Source organism: Brachionichthys hirsutus, chromosome 10 (genome assembly GCF_040956055.1).
Source record: "Brachionichthys hirsutus isolate HB-005 chromosome 10, CSIRO-AGI_Bhir_v1, whole genome shotgun sequence".
NCBI lineage: Eukaryota > Metazoa > Chordata > Actinopteri > Lophiiformes > Brachionichthyidae > Brachionichthys > Brachionichthys hirsutus.
Window position 1 is genome coordinate 12971841 of NC_090906.1, and position 17566 is coordinate 12989406.

The window sequence follows — 17566 nt, forward strand, 5'->3', positions numbered from 1 at the left end:
GTCGTTTTTCACCTCAAGAGACTTTCCCTAACACAACAAAAAAAACAGGCAAACAGTGCAGGCAGAAGCTGATTGGCTGACAGACGAGGCTGGAAGCATGTGAGCAGGAGGGTGGGGATTAATAAGAGAGGACGTTCCAGCATGTTTCCCCCCGAGAGAGACAATCCCTGAGACAAGTCAGAGCAGCAACAACCATCAACCTGGATTGCTGTCAGCGTGGAGACATTCAGGTCTGCTAGAAATTCTCATGAACAGCCATGAAATGATCCGCGTCTGCTTTGAAGCTGATACATTCTACACTGCATTTATGTATTTATCATCGACGTGTGTGTGTGTGTGTTTTATAGATCACTAGCATGGAATCACCACTGGTAACATTGGTCAGCGATAGCAACAGGTACCTAAAATGCTTCTATCATTACCTGAAGAACTGCACCATCCATCAGGCGATGCACGAGTTCGCCGACAATCTGCTCCTGGATATAATGGCTAAGTAATCCTCCACATTTATTTATCAATCAATCAGTCAAATTTTAATTGTATAGCCCAAATTCACAAATTACAATTTGTCTCTGAGGGCCTCACATCCTGGAAGAATAACTTAATCTCTCCTTAAAGTTAAACCCTCAAACTGGGTGAGGAAAAAATACTGAAAAACTAGAAAAACACTCGGAGAGCGCAGACCTCCGCCGAGCAGCTCGTTCCCCTCCACGTGGCATGACGACGCTGCTTTCTAGCTGTTTACCATTAGTCAAGAGAGAGTCTTAACCGCCATGCAGAGGAGAGGATCGACCTCTTTATCTGGATCCAACCCAAGATCCATCCACGTTCACGCCTCCGCACTAATTTCCACGAGGTTTACACAATCGTTATGAAGGTCCAACATATTTGTCTTCTCTCCTCAGGACTGTGACTGGAAAGTCCAATCTGAATGTCATTGGAGTTGGGAGTGGATGTGGTAAGAACAAAGACTCTGGAGATCACAGATGATTGATTGTATTTACGAGCCCTGTGAAACACTAACTGTGACGAACAGTAAAAGAGAAGCTGATGATTGACAAATGATTGATTGATGATGATTGTTAAACGTTGTTCCCAGAACAATGTTTAATTTAAGTTGCAAACAAAGTGACTTTTCCAGTCAGAGGTTTTGTTGCATTTGTTGGACAAACCATCAATTTGCTCATAAATTCTGAGTGTTACTTTAACCATGTCATTTTAATTTAGCTGGCTTTCCAGAATCATTTAATGCAGTAGTCCTCAACCACCGGGCCACGGCCCGGTACCGGTCCGTGAGGCATTTGTTACCGGGCCGCACAGAAAGAACAACTCATTTATACAATTTCCGTTGTATTGATTATTAGCGTCTAAAAGGTGTTTTATTTTGAAAAACGACCAGATTTTTGCCAACGTAACATTCGCCTGTGAATTTTCGTGCTTTACGTGATACGTTACTAAAAACAGACGTGAACTAGTGAAGATTAATAAAAAACAAATGTCTTTGGAGAGCTTCTTTGTTAATGGGAAAGTTCAAATGAGGAGGAAGGAGAGGAGTCGACGACCTCCAAGAAAAGAGTCTGACTTAAAACTCGTGTTTATCAACAGCTGATTAGCTTCGTTAATGAGCAGTCTGTAACAGTTTAAAATAGAACAAAATGATTCCTCTGCCAAGCCTCAACCATCCAACATCATGATTCATGTCCTTCCTTGTTCGGGTTGGGTGTTGTGGATCACTGTTGGTCAAACTGATCAAGGGTTCTTGATAAACTGTTTTTTTCCTGCAGGTGATCTTGACCTCAAGATTCTCTCTGCCCTCCATCACAAGTACCCAGAGATGACTGTAGATAATGAGGTGATAGAGCCAACCCCCCAACAGCTACGTGACTACAGAGGTATTCACTATAAAGACACACACACATCATGAAGAACACAAACTTGCACTCAGAGCAGAGATCCCCATTCTGCCAGCGGGCTTCAAGCATTTTGACCGGTTTTTCAAGACCCACAGGATATTGTGTTCTATGGCGGTGTGAACGCCGAAGCTACCAAAAGAGAGTAGCATCTTCTTTCAACAAGACAAACGTTTGTTTATATCTTTTCTTTCATTAGTTATCGTCACTAGAACATGCATGAGCTGGTTTCAGTCAATGATGATGCAGGCAACATTAATTTCAAACTATTTCCGATTATAACCACGAAGCAGACAGAGCAGAGAGTAACAATAAACCAGAGGGATCGGAATAAATACAGTGAATGACAATCGGGTCCGGTTAGGAATAATCAGACTCACTGTGGAGGAAATCAAGAAACAACAACACAAATGGCAGGAAAACATAGGAAAAGTGTCAAATGACACCAGAACTCTCCTTCAAAATAAAGCAGGAAATAGATGCCAGAAAACAGAGCCAACACTTCTACCGCCATAGAAATTGAGGAAGATTTATTGTAGCATATCCCAAGTTCCTTAGGTGAGTAAACCGAATGATTAAACTCGAGGATCAATCTGCAGGTACTAAAACAATACAGATTCTGCTATTTGATATTAAAATATTATTGTTGAAATAAAGGATTTTCTCATGACTGTTTTACGTCTGTCGATGCAGATTTGGTGTCCCAGACTCCAGGCTTGGATTACGTCACATTTATCTGGAACAAGATGACTGCCGAAGAGTTTGAGGAGCAGTGGAAAGAGAAAAAGAGGACTAAGAAGGCTGACTTGATTCACATGTTCCAGGTTTCATTTAGAATTTCTACAACAATTAATCCCGTTACAGAATGTTTCTATGCAATCCGATGATTTGCCAACCCATTGTCTGTGGTGAAATCAACAGGTGCTTTATTACGTGAAGGATCCTGAAGCCACCGTCAGCTTCTTCCAGAGTCTCCTGAACAAGGATGGAAAACTTCTCATTACTTTACGTTCTGGCAAGTGAATGAACAATGTTTGAAATTCTTCAAATGTTCTTCTTTTTTTTTGGTTGAGTGGGTGGATGGACGGACAGATGGACAATCTTTTAGGATTGTCATTTGGAGTATGCGAGTCTGATTCTTTAGGCAGGCACTTATCTAGGCCTAATAGTAGATTGAAAAGATGATGCCAGTGTGTGTGGCTAGCCGCCGGTTGCTCTCACTTTGGATGGTTTTTGTTTGCTGTCTCTCAGCCTTGGTACTCTGAAGATCAAGTATCTGCTGGTATATGATGACCAGTCTCTCTTGGATATTCGACATAATGTCAGAGATCTAGGTGCATTTGTCCAGGGTGGACAGAAAACCTTGCCCCTGTTCCAATGATGGAAGCTGAAAGTTTGTCTGGCACGCTCTTCATCCATTTCCCAGACAGGATATGGACTATCATTTCACTTCCTGGTACCTGTCGCCCCTGTTCTTCTTGGCTCTCTCTCCAAGTCTCTGAGAACTGAAGAAGCCTCTTGCATGAGAGGTGAAGCGTCTTCAATCAAACTTGAACAAGTCCAGTTGATTCTTCTTTTTTGCTCTTCGTGATTCAATAATATTTCATTTGAAATAAGTTGAGCACAGCTGGTTGGATCGTTTGCAACTTCTTGGAACTGACTTTTAATGCCAAACCTGACTGACAGTTGACTCTTATTCTTGTTTTTATTTCATCTGTTCTAGGAAACACTGGTTTGCTCACAATGAGAGACACCTACAGCAAAGAGCTCGGCACCGCTGAAGTAAATCGGTCCACCGGCGACATCAAACGTTTCCTGGACTCCAAGGGAGTGAGATACCAGAGCCACGATCTGCCACATCAAATTGATATCACAAGGTGTTTTATTGAGGGGGACGAGGACGGAGCGATGATGCTTGATTTTTTGACTCAGGTGCTGCATTTCAGTAAGACAGCCTCACCTGAGCTCAAAGCTAAGATCATGGAGTTTCTTCGTGACCCAGAATTTAGTGTGGAGTCCAACGGCAAAGTTTTAATGAAAAGCAAATATGAACTGATTGTCTTAGAGCAGCTCACTTAAAACAGATAAATCCGGTTTCTCCAGCTTCCTCTCATAAACATGCAACTTAAGTCAATCGTTCTCTCTAAATTGACCTGAATGTGTAATATATGAAAGCCAGTGTCTCCTTGAGCTAAATGCTAACAAATGCATATGAGATGCAACAAAATTATGTTATGCGAACTGGAGTGATGTTTACAACAAAGTGTATTCACCTCAATAACATGTGGATGAGGTCTGCATTGAGTTACATCTGGGGCCCTAAAGGAATCTATTGCTAATCTATGAACATGTAATGTAATCATATTCCCTAACTTATTTTTGTTTTGTTCCAACAAAATAAAAACGTTGATCAGTTAAAACATGAATAAAATCATATGGTTTAAATATGAATTCTTTTCGTGAGATTTTCATTTGGAGAAAACCTTTGTTTTAGTTCCAAAGTTCTTGCTGTGAGGACATTCGTGTGCACTCATTAGCTCACTGGAGCTTTAAATCATACGGTTCTTGAAGTCATTATTACTTCACAAATGTATTTACTGGGACTTGAAGTTTGTCTTGTTGAAATAGAAAATGGTGTAGTTCAAATAGCTGATAACCCTTGAGTAAAATAAACATTATATTACTGCTTCTTGCTGTTTACTTACCTTGTGCGAGCAATTTCTGCAGTCAGTATTAATTATTATCTGTTGATAATTCACATTAAAATTATTCCATCTCTTTGAAGTCAGGTTGGTGCAGCCTGCAGCTCCACCCATCCCAGCAGGCAGAACTAAACGTCTCTTTCCAGTCGTTGGATATTTTTATGCTCTCAGTTATAAACTGAGCCTTTAATCAGTCTGACTTTGAGTAAAAAAAAAAAGGTTATATTCAAGAGGACTTCCAAATGTAAAGCTTTTCTGGTGTTTTATTACAGGACTATTGGAATAAGATGGTGACATAATATAAATACTGTATTCTATTGTATGATATATAGTCATTTGTTTCCAGGCCACCAGTCTGCAGTATCCTGATCATGTCTTTATTTTATTTGTATTGAACCATTTTGGTTCCGCATGTTCGGTCCGGTCCACTTGCGTACCGTTTCGGGTTTATTTTTATTTTTTTCATTTAATTTATATTACTAGCGCGATCTAAGTGCTTTGTGCGAAACTAAAGTCCTGGGCGAGTTTCCGCACAGTGTGGGACACTAATGACGGAGCGGAGGTGCACCAATAGCACGCAGGCACATAGTAAAACGAGCAAAGCATTAGATCTGTATTCTAGCTATGAGTGTGGCTAGTAAGTGGTGTAGTAGTAGCTATAGCGGACTACGTGTCCCATAATGCTTTGCATCTACGGGTCGCAGGAGACTTCCGGGTCATCTGATAAAGTCGTTACCAACGAGAGTCCACCGTGTCCTCATTATACATGGTGTCAGAGAGTCCACCGTGTCCCGTGTCCTCATTATACAAGTGGGTCTTCTCCCCTGCTGCAGTTGTTGTCACGGCAACTAGATCTATGCTTTCTGCAGAAAATTTGGAGAATCTGTGGTAAACCTAATTGTTGCGGCTTCCTTCCCTGGTTTAGCCGCTGAGGGGTGCGTTGGGTCCTGCGTAGTTGTCCGACGCGCTCAAATGTTTGTACAGAGACGCGGAATCCAGGATGCGTTCACGGGTGCATTTATTGAGGCCCAAGTACGGCGGTACTGGCGATAGACAAAGTCCGAAAAGTATATTGCACGGACGAATGATGGATGGATGAAAATAAAGCCAAAGTGTACAAACGCGTGTAAAAGCGGTCAACAAAAATTACGGCCTCCCAACTGCCTCTCCCCTAGCCTCGGTGTTCCAGGTGTGTGCGCACCTTTAAAGCCTCACACACGTCCACGCGTACACACCCACAGGCACACCCACCCCCAGGCTATACCCACACTCAACACACGGGGCAGCAGACACACATGCATTCAGCGTCCACCACATCTGTCTTCTACACTAATTTTTACCTGGTTATATCTGTCTCGTAACTGCAATTCTAGTGCATTTCGTTACCTTCAGCTCGTACATGTGTAATGACGATATAACCTGACCCTAACCTGACCTGCTTCCCATGTAGCTCTGCAATGAGCTGGTGTTTCATCCAGGGTGTACTTCGCCTCTTGATCATAACTGGCTCTGATACATTGGGTGTGTTTCTAAAGTCCTTTCTCATTGGATGGATTTATCACGTGGTTTTTTTTTCTGCTACCTGTCATTGATTTTAAATGAAGCTCTCAGAGTGCTTTGTTTCAGACTGCTGACCTCTGTGGATGCACGACTGTACCACCATGTAAGTAAAGCCTTTCTTCAAATCAATCCACAGCTGAGACATCATGTGCACAAGGAGTTTAATGACAGAGAGTTAATGTCTTGTAGCTTTTAGACTAGTTCAAAGGATTCAGTGAAACAGACGTGGCTGATGTCATGATGTTGAGTGTAATGATTTATACATCTAGAACTAAAACATTTTAATGGCAACATCTTATTTTCCTGTGAAAGATAAATCTCACTGATCTGGTTTGATGATTCTGGTATTTAAATTGTTTTCAGGTAGAGAGAGATCGAGAGAGAGACTTTTACTTATCATAGACATTTATTGAACAGGGGCATTAAAACATGATACCTTTACAAAGGTTCAAAAGTCAAAGTAAATGACTGCTGGGGGAGAGACGCTGACTTTTAACAAGTTAGAGTGTAATGCTTCCCTCTGTCAGGTCATTGTTGTGTCTCAACAACAACCAACAACTTGGATTGCTGTCGATGTTGGGATATTCCGGTCAGGCAGAAATTCTCAGTTCCTGCTTCTCATTTTGACGAAGTTGCTTTCTGACCTCAAAGCATTAGCAGCCATGAAATGATCTCTTTCTGTATTGAAGCTGGTACGTTCTACACAGCATTTATACCTGAACAGTGCATGGACCAATGTGAAATGACCTTCAGTGATTGTTCCTGACTGCACATATAATTGTAGCCTTTTTTTTTTTAGCATAGCTGAAAACAACTAATTTTGTCATATTTTGTCTATAGAGTATTTTTCAGCATGGAATCACCACAGACAGCTCTGCACAGTGACAGCGACAGGTTCCTAGAATGCTTAGATCATTTTCTGAAACACTGCACTGAAACCCAGGCGATGCAGGACTTCATCGACAATCTGCTCCCGGATATAATGGCAAAGTAATCCTCGATATTTATTTATGAGCCACATTACAGATATTTGAATAGATACCTTACCTTCTCTTTGCTGCATACCCAAATCTTTCTCTACTTCATCAAATACAGACTTTTGTTTCCCTTCATGTGGATTTGGGTTAGCGTGGTCGCAACACAAAGTCCACAGAGTGAACTTCACAACCTTCGTTAGCTCGGAAAACTGTGTGCATCGTCAATACATGGAAATACATTCCTGCGCCACCATGGCTGTGCAAGCCCAAAAATGTGACAAACATTTGTCAAGTTGGAGATTTTTATTTTCAGACACGACTGGTATGAAGGTCCAACATATTTATCTTGTCTCCTCAGGATTGGGAATGGAAAGTCCAATCTGAATGTCATTGGAGTTGGAAGTGGATGTGGTAAGAACAAAGACTCTGGAGATCACATTTATAGATGATTGTATTTATGAGTCCTGTGATGCATTAATTTAATGTGACGAGCAGTAAAAAGAGAAGCTGATGATTGGATGCAACATTTCCTACTGACATCAGTTATGAGTCCAGTTAAACATTGATCCCAGAACAATGTTTAACTGGAGTTGCAAACAAAGTGACTTTTCCAGTCAGTGGTTCTGTTGCATTTGTTGGTCAAACTGATCAAGGGTTCTTGATAAACTGTTTTTTTCCTGCAGGTGATCTTGACCTCAAGATTCTCTCTGCCCTCCATCACAAGTATCCAGAGATGACTGTAGATAATGAGGTGATAGAGCCAAACCCCCAACAGCTACGTGACTACAGAGGTATTCACTATAAAGACACACACACATCATGAAGAACACAAAATTACACTCAAAACATGACAACTTATCCCATAATGTTCAGGACCCAAATGCAGACATGAACAAAAAACCCACAAGGTAAATCTCCTATGAGGAAAACCACGAGGACATTGAAGCGTTAGTGAGGAGACGGTTCTTTAATGACTCAACTGTGTAAAAAGTTAACAGTTATGAGTAGAAACGTCTAACTGTGGAGAAAGTAATGATGCTCGACTTATTTAAAATGACACACGCACAAATAAAGCCCTTTATTTTCTTGACTTGTCGTGTTAATGAAGTAGTGGTAGTATCATGAATCAAACACAAGCTAAGAAGTGCAACCCCAGACAACATATCCCAGGTGAGTAAACGGAACAATTAAACTCAAAGATCAATCTGCAGTTACTAAAACAATACGGATTCTGCTGTTTGACACTGAAACATTATTCTTTCAATACAGAATTTTCCTTCACTCTGTTTTACGTCTGTTTTACGTCTGTCGATGCAGATTTGGTGTCCCAGACTCCAGGCTTGGATTACGTCAGATTTATCTGGAACGAGATGACTGCTGAAGAGTTTGAGGAGCAGTGGAAAGAGAACAAGAGGACTAAGAAGGCTGACTTGATTCACATGTTCCAGGTTTCATTTAGAATTTCTACAACAATTAATCCCATTGGTCTTGTTTTGATGTAAACTAATGAGTTTATTGTCTGTGGTGAAATCAACAGATGATGTATTTTGTGAAGGATCCTGAAGCCACCGTCAGCTTCTTCCAGAGTCTCCTGAACAGGAATGGAAGACTTCTCATCACTTTACATTCTGGTAAGTGAAGGGATGTTGTTTTAACTTCTTCAAAAAAAATGTATCTCTTTGGTTGAGTGGATGGACGGACAGTCGGACAACATTTTAGCATTGTCATTTGGAATATGTCCACATTTATCTCAGAGTATTGCAAACAGAATTGCTTTAATAAAGTGTATTATTTTATGTAATCACAAACAATTACTTTGATTAGAAATAAAAATGTGATTTGATGTGCAGTGATTAATTTAGCATGTGTTGTTATGAAGTTACATCGACTTATTCATATATTTCTGTGACATCATTGGTGGCTACCTTATTTGATGTGAACTTTCTTCAATCCCTGTTTTCATTTCCATAAACAAAATATTGACTTTTGACGCCTGACCCGACTGACAGTTGACTCTTGGTCCGGTTTTGTTTAATCTGTTCCAGGAAACACTGGTTGGGTAAAGATGCTAGAAGCCTTCAGCAAGCAGCTCGGCGCATCTGAAGAACATCGGTCCTCTGACCACATCAAACGTTTCCTGGACTCCAAGGGAGTGAGATACCAGAGCCACAATCTGCCAATTCAACTTGATATCACAAAGTGTTTTATTGAGGGGGACGAGGACGGAGAGCTGATGCTTGATTTTGTGACTGATGTGGTTCATTTCAGTAAGACAACCTCACCTGAGCTCAAAGCTAAGATCTTGGAGTTTCTTCGCCGCCCAGAAGTTAGTGTGGAGTCCAACGGAAAAGTTTTAATGAACGGCGACTCTGAGTTGATCATCTTAGAGCAGCTCACTTAAAACAGATAACAAAAGAAGGATTTAATCTATTTTGTGCATCTCGTTACGTCACATTGTGCAGAAGCACTGGAAACACTTTTTCCTGGAAAAAAATATGCAGAATGTTTCAAGGAATGTGTCGCTCCATCTTCAAAAATCTTGTCAACGAAACCAACTTATTTAGTTTGCACTGTTTCCCCAGGGAAATGCATTGCTGTTTCAATACTTGTTAATAAAAATGTTTTTGTGTTGTTGTGTTGTAATCTAAAATGTCACAGTTCAAATCGCTTTCAGCCCTTGATTCAGATCAATAAATGATTTTACTTTATTTTTTCTTGTTAACTTGTGCAAACTATTTAATTAGACTGTTGAGAAAGCTTTGGTGAGCGTTAGTTGCTGAGTGTGTGCCACTAAGTCTTTAAGAACATTTAGTGTGCTCCATTTCTTGTGAGGCGTTAAATATGATAAAGTGCTATTCTTTTTTTTGCCTCTTAATATTCTCTGCGTGCCAACATAAATGCCCTCGCGTGCCAGCCGTGACACGCGTGTCTTCGGTTGCTGGCCCCGGTTTTAGATCAATCATCCACCCAAAACCCCATAGAGGTGGTGTCTGTTCCACTTCCCCGACCCCCAAAAATGAATAAAATATTATAGAAAAGCGTTGTTACTGACACATACCTATCAAAAATAAACACCACCTCCACAGAATAACTGAAAATCACAGTCATAAAGCGGCTGATATGCACCATCATTCAAAATACATTCTGGATCTGATCCAGAATGAGGTCAGGAAAAAATATGAAATTTTACGGATTCAAAAATCTGTTAAAAATAAACATAAAATCCGATTCACTTTCATGGTTATTAAAATTCCAACAACAGTTTAGAACCTTTTGGTGATGACCCGGATCACCATCTGGATCCAGGAATTTTTAAATATATGACCGGCTTCTAATCTTTTTTTATATTATTATTATTATTATTGTCCTTGGCAGAGGTTTGCGCATTTTTCCATCAAAGGACGCGCATTTAAATAGTTCTCTAATTGGATTGTTACAAAATTATGGGCGGGCTTTGTTGTGTTATGTTGTGTTGTGTTGTGTTAGAAGAACCCAACACAACAGGCTTCACGGTTGACTGCTGACTCTCCAGACACGCTTCTCCACATCCAATACGTGTAAGTGACAATTTTCGTGTTTTTGATGAATACCTTGTGAGCCAAAGTACTTTTGTTTGAGTTAACAACGTTTTCCCTCCTTGATCGGAACCAGAACCGCAGGCTTCATGGTTGAATGACACCGGGTTTGAAGTATTTCTGTATTCATTTATATTATTTTTAAATAGTTTGCAGCTGTAAGGATCGCTCAAACCCTACTTTGAGCCCTGCGACTTTTAGCACGACAGAAATCGGTGTTGCAGTTTATAAATCGGTCCAAACAGAAACGTTCTTTCTGGTTTCAAGACAAGATTGGGGAAAATCAAGCCAGTCAAGCATTTCCAGTCTTGCATTCCGTTTCTGTGCACCTGTTTATCAGGAACCAATGAACGCCGCCCTATCGCATCACGTGTTAAATCCTTACTCAGACTCCTAAATACCTTGGATGGAATTATCCCGGCCTCCAGCACCACCTTGAGGAATTCTGGAATCCTGCATGTAGAACTGGCCTTTCTCATTTACTGTACATGGATTATTATTATGATAATATATATAAATATATTCCATCTCAAAAGATACAGAAAGCACAATCAATGCATTAATTTCCTGTCTGGATTATTTCTGTTACCATAACGACCCTCTATTGGATCTACAGCTGTTTTCGACATGGCATCTCCACTAAAGAGCCTGTACCTTGATCGTAGCAGCTACCTGCAAGCCTTCAAGCTGTTCCTGGAGTGTTCTACTGGCTACAGGTGTATGAAAGACTTCATGGACACTCGGCTGCCGGATGTGCTGGCCAGGTAAACGCGCACACGCACACACACACACACACACACTCACTCTGTTTCTAGAGCTGTTTTTAACAGTGAACTGTCCTCATTGACTGACTGGTCTGAATTCGTCACTCTCCTTTTCAGCATTGTAAATGGAAAATCCCATCTAAACGTCATTGGAGTGGGAAGCGGCTCTGGTAAGAATGAAACCGCCGCGTTCAGCGCTGACCTTGCCCTGTGTTCAGACTCATTTTACTGGAGCTCATCATCTCGTGTTAATCTGGGGAAATGACAGATATACAGGCTACACACACACTTTCATCCTTGTAACTGTCAAGGTTTAGAACTTAGTTTTGGTTAATTTGAGGTTTCCAGCAACTTGCTCGTCCATGCTATGATCCTCTGTTCAACCCGTCTCTTTAAATCGAGCCGGCCTTCCGTCTCAGTATTGTAAGGAAGCGATGCTCAGATAAGGTCAACATTTAATCTGTTTTAAACTTGCCGCCTGTAGGTGAGCTTGACCTCAAGATGCTCTCCGTGCTGCATCAGAATTATCCGCAGATGACGGTGCATAATGAGGTGGTGGAGCCCGACCCTCAGCAGCTGCAGGACTACAGAAGTATTGCCTTTACACACACACACGCACACTTTTGTATAGCAACACATGAAAACGGTGAAGAAAACACCTTTATGGACGGTAAATGAAAGTAATTGAGGATCTTCGGGATCAGACCCTTATTGATCATGTGGAGTTTGGGATGGACTCGGCCATGGATGCTGGCGTTGTAACAACTTCTTCCATGGCTATCAACATCAAAACAGAAAAATGATATTCAACGTTGTATTATTGTTGCAATGCATCCCATGACTGCATGTGTTGGTGCAGGCTTGGTGTCTCGGACTCCAGGTTTAGGTTACATCACATATAAATGGAACAAGATGACTGCCCAAGAGTTCGAGGAGCAGTGGAAAGAGAATAAGACGATTAAGAAGGTGGACTTCATTCACATGATCCAGGTCGGCGTTTCTGTCATTGGCGCAAACTGTATTTTTTTTTTCTTCATCCCTGGACCAAAGTGGGCGTACAGCGTTACCCTCATCCGTCTGACCATCATTGTGTACGGTGTCTCTCCATCACCTCCAGAAGGGTGAAGGAAACCCTACTGGTCCTAAAGCTGTGCATCTCATAGCATATTAGCTCACCTGTATAGCATCGAGTTACCTGCTCTGTATCTGTGGTGACTTTTAAAGATGCTGTACTGCGTGGAAGACGCGGGAGCCACCATCAGCTTCTACCAGAGTCTCCTCGACAGGAACGGCAAGCTCCTGATCAATCAAGTGACCGGTAAGTGAAGGCATCTCGACTCATCCCAACATTTATTCTCATGGATAAGATGTTCCGCATGCAGTCGGTACATTGATCTCTGTGTATCTGTGTGGATGTTTTTGTACTATTTTATCTTTAGCTACACACTCGTCGTCTTGTCTTTGCAGGCGATAGCGGTTGGGGAAAGTTGGGGAAGACCTACGGCAAAGAGTTCTTTAATGCCGAAGTGAGCTGTGTGACCAGCGAAGACGTGAAAAGGTTGCTGGCCTCTAAGGGCCTGAGCTACCGGAGCTACGAGCTGCCATCGGAAACCGACATCACACAGTGTTTCATCAAAGGCAACGAGAGGGGAGAGCAGCTGCTCGACTTCGTCACTCAGGTGCAGCACTTCAGGAAGTCGGCGTCACCGGAGCTTCAAGCCGAAATCGAGGAGTTTCTCCGCTCGGAATGCAGCAAGGAGACGGACGACAAAGTCTTCTTTAACTACAACTCCGAAGTGATAGTCGTGGATCGACTCAATTAAGGCAGACGACAATTTGTTCATTTTTATTCATTATTTTAAAAAAAAGTGTAAAATTTTACTGTATTTATGGATAAACCACAAAAACTGTTCTGTAAGAGAAATGATTCAGCATCCTGTTCGCTAATAATAATAAATACATATTTGAACAAACCATTCTTACACAGTGTTATGAGTTCCACAGATGACTGTCCCAATATTACTGCAGAAATATATACCTCAGGATCAATTCCTCACATTGATGTGAAGAGATATATTTAAGACAAAAACAAAGTTAAATTTAATTGGGGTAATATTATTTGCAAAGGTTTCATGGGCCATTAATTAGTGGACGAACATCATTTTAAGGCCTCATTTTTTTTCCCTCTGAACATCTAAGACTTGGTGTTTGCACATTAAAGTCGGGACGTCCCTACTTAACAGCAGATGAACAACTTCATTGAGCGACTCTTGACTCAGCGATGCAGCAACGATTTCTATGGTTTGTGTCTATCTGGCATCTTTGTAATGCAAACGAGTACTGCAACTGTGAGAGTGTCTGCAGGGACCAGTCTGGTGCAAAATGATCCCACAGCTTCATTTTCACCAGGCAACAAAAGAAATAAAGAGTCATGAGAAATGAATCCAATGACAAAGCACTTTTCAAATCCACACTTTTAGGTATTTTTTAGGTCCAGAACCAGAATTAGAAACATTGGATCGATACTCATATTTGCTGAGTTAAATGAGCAGATCGATGACGATCACCTCAGAGCTGCTGTCTAGCATAATCTTTCCATTGGACTTCACACTGCAGTCTGGGTGGCCAAGCATCTCCAGGACTCCTGCTTTTAGTTCAGCTGAGGCCGACTTTCTGAAGTTCAGCACCTCAGTTATTAAATCAAGAATCAGGTCTCCGTTCTTATCCCCCTCATTGAAGCACTCGGTGATGTCGACCTGACTTGGCAGACAGTAGCTCTGGTAGCGCTGCCCCTTGGCGTCCAGTTCACGTTTCACGTCGTCACTGAACGGGCAGAGCCAGCCGGCGAACTCTTTGTAGTATTTCTTTTCCAACCGTGACCAACCGTTGTCACCTGAAACAGATGACAAAATGAACAATGCTAAAATCTTAATACCATATGAAGCATGTATGTATTTGTGCAAAAATGTTCTTGACAAGTCTTCTGGAAACAAGTAGCACTTTGGATTAATGGCATCAGAGCTGTTTGTCTGGCTCGTGTTGGGAAAGAAATTGGATGGTGACCACCAATCCCCGAAGCCATGGGCCGCGCTATTGCTGAGGACATATTGTATACGATGCAGAATCCAAAGAATTATGACAGAAATGCCCCATAAAATGATACAACCTGAGACCAGATCGACCGCTTACCAGTCTGGATACTGATTAGAAGTTTTCCATTCTTGTTGAGGAGACTCTGCAAGAAGCTGATGGTGTGTCGAAAGTCCTTCACGTAATACAGCATCTGTTGATTTCAGCACAGACAACCAGCTAAGAACTTGATACCAGACAGATGTTCTGTTAGGATTCACCACTGTGGAGGTCTGCAAAAGGAACACGACTTGTATGTACCAAGTGTAGTGTAATATGGCTACTATGGCAACACTGACCTGGAACATGTGAATTAAGTCAACCTTCTTGGTCGTCTCGTTCTCTTTCCAGTCCTTCTCAAACTCTTCAACTGTCAATTGCTTCCAGCTACAGTTGATGTAATCTAAACCCGGAGTCTGAGACACCAGATCTGCATCAACAGAATCAATTATAACAACAAAGTTACGTGTAAGTATGATTGAAATGTCAAAAATGAAATCGTTTGGTATATAAGATAAATGTGTGCCTGTAAAGAAAGTACCTTTGTATTGATGGAAAAAGTGGGTGCTTGGCTCCACCACCTCATTAGCCACGGTCACCTCTGGGTACTTCAGATGGATGGCAGAGAGCATGTCCAAGTCAAGGTGGCCTGCAGGCAGCAACACAGTCTGAGCAACACATCAATCCATCCATTGTTTTTGTAAATGCGATGATTGTAATCTTTTTTGTCTCCAGCCACATTGCGAGTCACAGGGCTGCTGGAGCCTATCTCAGCTGCCTATGGGCCATGGGCGTACATATAGTCCATTTAGACTGTAAATATGTACATACTCGCTTGAAGCGCTGCTGCAAATGCATCCTGCTCGTCACTAAACACTGATTTTTTAATTACCCGTCGTAACTCAGAGTCATCGTTAAACGAGTTTATCGTTCGGTGACGACCGACTGTGTAAATGACACACGGTGGCTTTCGTCCAGAAAGGCTTTGCCAGTTTTAGCAGATGGTTCAGAGTTCAGTTCCAATGTACGAGTGTGTGTTCCCACCAGATCCACTTCCAAACGCAATGACGTTTAGGACGGACTTTCCACTTAGAGCGCTGGTGAGGGAAGAGAAACATATTTTGAGTCTTCAGAAGAGCCAAGTTTCATGGAAGAAATGACACGAAGTGTTTGAAAGTATGAAACTGCAAATCATATTTATTGATTTAACAAAATGAAGTTCTCTTCTGGGACATAACAAGCGCCCCCTCCCCTTTCCCTTTAAGGAGCAACTGAATGCCTTTGGGGCAATTCTTCCAGGTCATCCTTCCTGTTCTGCCTGTTGTTGAAATAAGAACCTGTTTTTCTCCTGCACTGACAAACCTCACCTGACCACTATTGTACACACGTTATCAAGTCAGAAGTTAGTAACACTTTACTTTATTGCATGTTGGCAAGTAAAATGTGAGTGTGGACGATTACCTGGACATTATATCTGGCAGCTCATTTTTGAAGAAGTCCCGCATACCTTGATGCTCATTGCAGCACTCGTGTAAACGTTGGTACGCTTGGCGGTACCTACCACCATCAGTGTGCACAGAAGGCAGTGTAGATGACATGCTCTGTCAAAAGTATCCACAAACAGGCCAGTTCACTTTGTGTAGATTATAGATTATGTTTCAAATGAATTTACTGATGAGATAAGAATAGATTAAAACCAAGTTGCCATGGAAATTCCTGTTGCTACTGTGTCTGTTTGCACAGCTCAGTGTAACACGCTCTGACTTGTTTAACTTCATTGCTGGTTACTCAACAGCGGATCCCTTTCTGACTTCCTCCAATGAAGTTGAATATCATGAAAGTCAAATTGAAAATTTCCCTCTGTGTGAAGAGTATTATCTGCACGTTCCTCAGCAAGGAAATACACGACAGGGAATACTTTGGTTCAACGTATGTGCTGCTTGCAATAAATATAAAATGTAGCTACTAACAGATACTGTAGGTTTTAAAGATACTTTATGTATTTAAATGAGTCGATCCAGCAGAAAAATTGAATCAATTAATCAAAACTGATTTATTTGGATGAAACAAACTAGAAATTCTGCTGCTGAAGCCGTTTAACATCGTTGAATCTTAAATTTGAATACAAATGTTTTTGTACTTACATGAAGTGACGGATGCGTCATCCAGACAGATCAACAGACAGGAATTAAATCAGTTTCGTTCTACGCGTGGGATAAAAGGTGTGCCAGTCCAATGACAAAATGCTGATTGTTAACCCATTAACACTCGGTCTACCAGAATTCTGCTACTACTAGATTGACCATCGCAGTCATTTTGACTGCTCGGACATTATAATTTGGATTATTGTTATAATGACCTAAGAAAAACATCAGGCCACTAAATCAAAACTATAATGATTGTTTTATGTTTTATTTAAACCATGTTATATTGAAATTTTTGAAAGCAGCCAACATGACTGCCTTGGCAGTTCTAGTGTTAAATTGATTGTGTAAATAAAATAAGTTGGAGAAATCCACAGTAAACGATTCCTGCAGAGTCATTAGTATGTTTTTTTAGATCAATGAACAAAATTGACATCGAATATTTCTTCCTTTTTTGCATCTTCCTCTTAAACCCGAGACAATGGTATTTTTGCCACCACAACTTGGGGGCTCATCTGGGTTCTTTCGTGATCCAGTATCACGTTGAGGAGTGACTGAAAAGATTTTCAAAGACCGATTCTCCCCTACAAAACCCTGGTGGAGAAGACAAGTTATATTATCATGGTCTGTGTATGTTCTCAGTTATCCAGGCCAATTGTTGCGGACCGGTGCGAGAGGACCCCAGGGAACAGAGGGAGGAGACGGTGCGATCGTGGACTTTATGTTTTACTGGCACACGTCCATCAGGAAACACAATATCCTGGAGCCGCACACAGGATTGCGGGGTGGCTGGAGCCCAATGAAA

At 41.4% G+C, this 17566-nt stretch overlaps 4 protein-coding genes across 4 annotated transcripts; 3 read left to right on the forward strand and 1 right to left on the reverse strand.

Annotated features, from left to right (window-relative positions):
• The first annotated feature begins 113 nt into the window (after positions 1-113).
• Positions 114-4306, forward strand: LOC137900497 (histamine N-methyltransferase-like). Its single transcript, XM_068744589.1, has 7 exons — positions 114-230; positions 348-493; positions 906-958; positions 1785-1892; positions 2604-2734; positions 2832-2925; positions 3634-4306. Exons 2-7 carry the CDS (start codon positions 357-359, stop codon positions 3987-3989), a joined length of 879 nt encoding a protein of 292 aa, XP_068600690.1. The 5' UTR covers positions 114-230; positions 348-356; the 3' UTR covers positions 3990-4306.
• Positions 4307-7014: 2708 nt separating this feature from the next.
• LOC137900499 (histamine N-methyltransferase-like) lies at positions 7015-9703 on the forward strand. Its single transcript, XM_068744591.1, has 6 exons — positions 7015-7162; positions 7508-7560; positions 7833-7940; positions 8467-8597; positions 8687-8780; positions 9195-9703. Exons 1-6 carry the CDS (start codon positions 7026-7028, stop codon positions 9548-9550), a joined length of 879 nt encoding a protein of 292 aa, XP_068600692.1. The 5' UTR covers positions 7015-7025; the 3' UTR covers positions 9551-9703.
• Positions 9704-10649: 946 nt separating this feature from the next.
• On the forward strand, positions 10650-13319 carry LOC137899964 (histamine N-methyltransferase-like). The gene is made up of 7 exons (XM_068743998.1): positions 10650-10706; positions 11341-11488; positions 11606-11658; positions 11973-12080; positions 12348-12478; positions 12713-12806; positions 12956-13319. Exons 2-7 carry the CDS (start codon positions 11352-11354, stop codon positions 13309-13311), a joined length of 879 nt encoding a protein of 292 aa, XP_068600099.1. The 5' UTR covers positions 10650-10706; positions 11341-11351; the 3' UTR covers positions 13312-13319.
• Positions 13320-14019: 700 nt separating this feature from the next.
• On the reverse strand, positions 14020-17026 carry LOC137899963 (histamine N-methyltransferase-like). Its single transcript, XM_068743997.1, has 7 exons — positions 16762-17026; positions 16079-16218; positions 15662-15714; positions 15159-15266; positions 14917-15047; positions 14678-14771; positions 14020-14381 (listed from the first exon to the last, which is right to left on the reverse strand). The coding sequence occupies exons 1-7, from the start codon at positions 16780-16782 to the stop codon at positions 14029-14031; spliced, it is 900 nt and encodes a 299-aa protein (XP_068600098.1). The 5' UTR covers positions 16783-17026; the 3' UTR covers positions 14020-14028.
• Positions 17027-17566: the final 540 nt, after the last annotated feature.

What these genes read in the sequence shown, in the direction of transcription:
- LOC137900497 (XM_068744589.1), top strand. Translation starts at nt 357, where the DNA reads ATGGAATCACCACTGGTAACATTGGTCAGCGATAGCAACAGGTACCTA. An exon ending in ACAGCTACGTGACTACAGAG is followed by an intron (nt 1,893 to 2,603) that starts GTATTCACTATA and finishes CTGTCGATGCAG; the next exon opens with ATTTGGTGTCCCAGACTCCA. An exon ending in TCTCATTACTTTACGTTCTG is followed by an intron (nt 2,926 to 3,633) that starts GCAAGTGAATGA and finishes CATCTGTTCTAG; the next exon opens with GAAACACTGGTTTGCTCACA.
- LOC137900499 (XM_068744591.1), top strand. Translation starts at nt 7,026, where the DNA reads ATGGAATCACCACAGACAGCTCTGCACAGTGACAGCGACAGGTTCCTA. An exon ending in TGGAGTTGGAAGTGGATGTG is followed by an intron (nt 7,561 to 7,832) that starts GTAAGAACAAAG and finishes TTTTTCCTGCAG; the next exon opens with GTGATCTTGACCTCAAGATT. An exon ending in ACAGCTACGTGACTACAGAG is followed by an intron (nt 7,941 to 8,466) that starts GTATTCACTATA and finishes CTGTCGATGCAG; the next exon opens with ATTTGGTGTCCCAGACTCCA.
- LOC137899964 (XM_068743998.1), top strand. Translation starts at nt 11,352, where the DNA reads ATGGCATCTCCACTAAAGAGCCTGTACCTTGATCGTAGCAGCTACCTG. An exon ending in GCAGCTGCAGGACTACAGAA is followed by an intron (nt 12,081 to 12,347) that starts GTATTGCCTTTA and finishes GTGTTGGTGCAG; the next exon opens with GCTTGGTGTCTCGGACTCCA. An exon ending in ACTTCATTCACATGATCCAG is followed by an intron (nt 12,479 to 12,712) that starts GTCGGCGTTTCT and finishes TGACTTTTAAAG; the next exon opens with ATGCTGTACTGCGTGGAAGA.
- LOC137899963 (XM_068743997.1), bottom strand. Translation starts at nt 16,782, where the DNA reads ATGACGCATCCGTCACTTCAT. An exon ending in TGACGCATCCGTCACTTCAT is followed by an intron (nt 16,219 to 16,761) that starts GTAAGTACAAAA and finishes TACTTTTGACAG; the next exon opens with AGCATGTCATCTACACTGCC. An exon ending in TCTAATCAGTATCCAGACTG is followed by an intron (nt 14,382 to 14,677) that starts GTAAGCGGTCGA and finishes CATCTGTTTCAG; the next exon opens with GTGACAACGGTTGGTCACGG.